This window comes from Lagenorhynchus albirostris, chromosome X (assembly GCF_949774975.1).
Source record: "Lagenorhynchus albirostris chromosome X, mLagAlb1.1, whole genome shotgun sequence".
NCBI classification, from domain to species: domain Eukaryota; kingdom Metazoa; phylum Chordata; class Mammalia; order Artiodactyla; family Delphinidae; genus Lagenorhynchus; species Lagenorhynchus albirostris.
Window position 1 is genome coordinate 3,858,677 of NC_083116.1, and position 3,874 is coordinate 3,862,550.

Here is a 3,874-nt window from a genome sequence, read left to right on the forward strand (position 1 = left end):
GATCACATTTTGTTTATCCATTCATCAGTCAATGGACACTTGGGTCTTCTTCCACCTCTTGGCAATTGTGAATAATGCTGCTATAATCGTGGGTACACAAGTAACTGAGTCTTTGCTTTCAATTCTTCAGGATATATCTATATCTATATCTATCTATCTATATCTATCTATATATGTATCTGTATGGAATTGTTGGATCATATGGTAATTCTATGTTTGATTTTTTGGAGGAATTGCCAGACCGTTTTCCATAATGGCTACACCATTTTGCATTCCCACCAGCAATGTACTAGTGTTCCATACCTTTGTCTACATTTATTATTTTCAGTTTTTTTAAAAAATTATAGTCATCCTAGTAGGTGTGAAGTGGTATCTCATTGTGGTTTGGACTTGCATTTCCCTAATAACAGTAGTGTTGAGCATCTTTTCATGTACTAATTGTCTTTGTATATCTTCTTTGGAGAACTGTCTTTTCAAGGCCTTTGCCCAGTTTGTAATTGGATTGCTTGTTTTTTTTGTTGTTGAGCTGCAGGAGTTCTTTATATTAATCATTTGTCAGATATACAATTTGTAAATATTTTCTCCATTCTGTAGGTCGTTGCCTTTTCACTCTGTTGATAGTGTCCTTTGATGCACAAAAGTTTTTAATTTTGATGAAGTCCAACTTATCTCTATTCTTTTGTTACCTGTGCTTTTGGTGTCAGAGTCATGAAGTCATTTCTAAATCCAACATCATGAAGAATTTGACCGATGTTTCCTTCTAAGAGTTTTATAGTTTTTAGTTCTCAAGTCTAGGTCTTTGATCTAATTTGAGGTATTATTTGTATACAAGGTAAGGTAAAGGTGATTTGGGTTTTTTGTATATCTTTTTTTTTCTATGAGAACTGAGGCATTAAAATAATACAGGACTGGGCGTTGGTTCCTAAGTCACTAAGGAGCTAGCTAAGGGGGTAACTACTCTCATGTCATGAGAGTGGGCTTCAGCTTTCTCATCTGTAGACTGAGAATAATATTTCCCCCTGTAGTGAGTTGAATTGTGTCCCCCCAAATTCATATCCACCAGGAACCTCAGAATGCAATCTTTTTTTTTTTTTTTTTTTTGCGGTACGGGGGCCTCTCACTGTTGTGGCCTCTCCCGTTGCGGAGCATAGGCTCCGGACGTGCAGGCTCAGCGGCCATGGCTCACGGGCCCAGCCGCTCCACGGCATGTGGGATCTGCCCGGACCGGGGCACGAATCCTTGTCCCCTGCATCGGCAGGCGGACTCTCCACCACTGCGCCACCAGGGAAGCCCAAGAATGCAATCTTATTTGGGAATATGGTCTTTGCAAATGTAATTTAGCTAAGGATCTCCAGATGCACTCATACTGGATTTAGTGTGAGCCGTAAATGCAAGGACCAGTGTCTTTGTAAGAAGGCTGTGCAAAGACAGAGGCAGAGATTGGAGTGATGCACCTACAAGCGAAGAAACAGCAAAGATTGCCTGACAGCACCCAGAAGCTGGAAGAGGCAAGGAAGGCGTCTTCCCCTTGACTTTGAACTTCTCACCACCAGGACTGGGAGAGAAGACATTTGTGTTGTTTTACCAAATTACCAGCCTTTGTGGTAATTCATTACAGCAGTCACAGAAAAACTAATCCTCCCTCACAGAGTATTTAAATTAGTAAATATGATCTTAGTCAAGTACATATCACGGCGTTGGGCGCATTGCCCAAGGCATCTCAATAATTTATTCTTCTCATCTTGGGTCTCACTCACAGCTGCCCACATCCACAAGATAGAGCCGATCCAGCCACCACCTGCCAGTGTGCCCTCCCCAGAAACCCCAAGTTCTCTGAGATCTCATCAGCTTAAATAATAGGCACTTGGTACATCCATCCTGCTAGACAGGGTGAGGTGGGCTGGACTTGAGTTTGAAGACCACAGACTTGCTGGGCAACCGGACCAAAGTCACTTTTCCTTTCTGAAGATTTGTTGTGTCTTCTGTAAAATTGTGATAATGATAGAAATGGCGCCCTCCTCATTGGGTTGCTGGGAGAATTCGTGATGCAGGTGACAGTGCTTGGCACTATGACCACCAGAGAACTCAGAACTGCAAGGGACCTCAGAGATAGTCTTGTCCAACCCAGAAGGAGAGTGAGCTGCCCAAAGTCTCCGAGTGATCTCCTAACACCTTCCCCTCAACCTCACACACACCCCCACCAGCGCCCATATGAGGGGTGGAAGTGGCCCAGCTCCCAAACACTGGGCACCCGGATCCACCCCCATGGGGCTTCCCCAAGCTCCAGAGAGGCAGCTCCAGGAGAGAGCGGGTTTCTAGCTGTCAAGTGAAGAAAGTGTCTCAAGCAGTAGGGTGATCAACGGTGCCGACCGCTGCTGAAAGACCAAGTATGAGAGGACTGTGAATGGATGAAACAAACTTTTTCTGTAAAAGACCAGATAGTAAATATTTTCAGCTTGGTGGGCCATACGGTCTCTGTCACAACTACTTAACTCTGCCCTTGTCTATAACAAAAGCAGTTATAGACAATAGGTAAATGACTGGGTGTGACTATGTGTGCCAATAAAACTTATAGGCATGGAAAGTTGAATGTTGCATCATTGCACGTGTCACAAAATATTCTTCTTTTTTATTTTTCTCAAGCATTCTTAGCTGGCAGCCCATGTGAACACAGGCAGTAGGCGACCCTTGGCCCCGGGGCCCTAGTTTGGCCAGTCATGGTCTCAGTCAGTGATTCTCAGCCTTTGCTGTGTCTTAGAATCACCAGGGGAGGTTTTAGAAAAACACTAGTGCCTTACCCCACCCTGGCCAAGCACATCAAAGTCTCAGAGTGGTGCCTGGCAGGGGATAATTTTAAAAGCTTCCCTGATACCTAGCAATTCAGTGGATTGGATAAACAAAATATGGTGCATCCCTTTTTCCACCCTCTCCCCCCTCCCCCCAAGCACCGCTCCGGCTGCAGTGCGCTCGCTCTGAGCTCCGGGCTCCTACTAAGCTAGTACCGCCGTCGTCTCCATCTAGTCGCCGTTATGATCATCTACCGGGACCTCATCAGCCATGATGAGATGTTCTCCGACATCTACAAGATCCAGGAGGTCGAGGACGGCCTGTGTCTGGGGGTGGAGGGGAAGACGGTCAGTAGGACAGAGGGTAACATTGATGACTCGCTCATTGGTGGAAATGCCTCCGCTGAAGGCCCCGAGGGAGAAGGTACCGAAAGCACAGTAACCACTGGTGTGGATATTGTCATGAACCATCACTTGCAGGAAACCAGCTTCACAAAAGAAGCCTACAAGAAGTACATCAAAGATTACATGAAGTCAATCAAAGGGAAGCTTGAAGAACAGAGACCAGAAAGAGGAAAACCTGTTATGACAGGGGCAGAACAGATCAAGCACATCCTTGCTAATTTCAGAAACTATCAGTTCTTTATTGGTGAAAACATGAACCTAGATGGCATGGCTGCTCTGCTGGACTGCAGTGAGGACGGTGTGACCCCATATAGGATTTTCTTTAAGGACGGTTTAGAAATGGAAAAATGTTAACAAATTTGGTTGTTAATTTGGATGTATCACCTGCTCATCATAACAGGCTGGCTACTGCCTTTCATCCACACAACACCAGGACTTAGACAAATGGGACTGATGTCATCTGGAGCTCTTCATTTTTTTTTTTTTTTTTTTTTTACGGTACGCGGGCCTCTCACTGCCGTGGCCCCTCCCTCCGCGGAGCACAGGCTCCAGATGCGCAGGCTCAGCGGCCATGGCTCACGGGCCCAGCCGCTCTGCGGCATGCGGGATCCTCCCAGGCCGGGGCACGAACCCGCGTCCCCTGCATCGGCAGGCGGACTCCCAACCACTGCGCCACCAGGGAA

At 46.0% G+C, this 3,874-nt stretch overlaps 1 protein-coding gene across 1 annotated transcript; it reads left to right on the top strand.

The window, feature by feature from the left end:
- The first annotated feature begins 2,993 nt into the window (after positions 1–2,993).
- On the top strand, positions 2,994–3,553 carry LOC132513429 (translationally-controlled tumor protein-like). Its single transcript, XM_060137785.1, has one exon. The coding sequence runs from the start codon at positions 3,030–3,032 to the stop codon at positions 3,543–3,545; it is 516 nt and encodes a 171-aa protein (XP_059993768.1). The 5' UTR covers positions 2,994–3,029; the 3' UTR covers positions 3,546–3,553.
- The last annotated feature ends 321 nt before the right edge of the window (positions 3,554–3,874 follow it).

Coding starts and splice junctions, on each gene's coding strand:
- LOC132513429 (XM_060137785.1), top strand. CDS start 3,030: ATGATCATCTACCGGGACCTCATCAGCCATGATGAGATGTTCTCCGAC.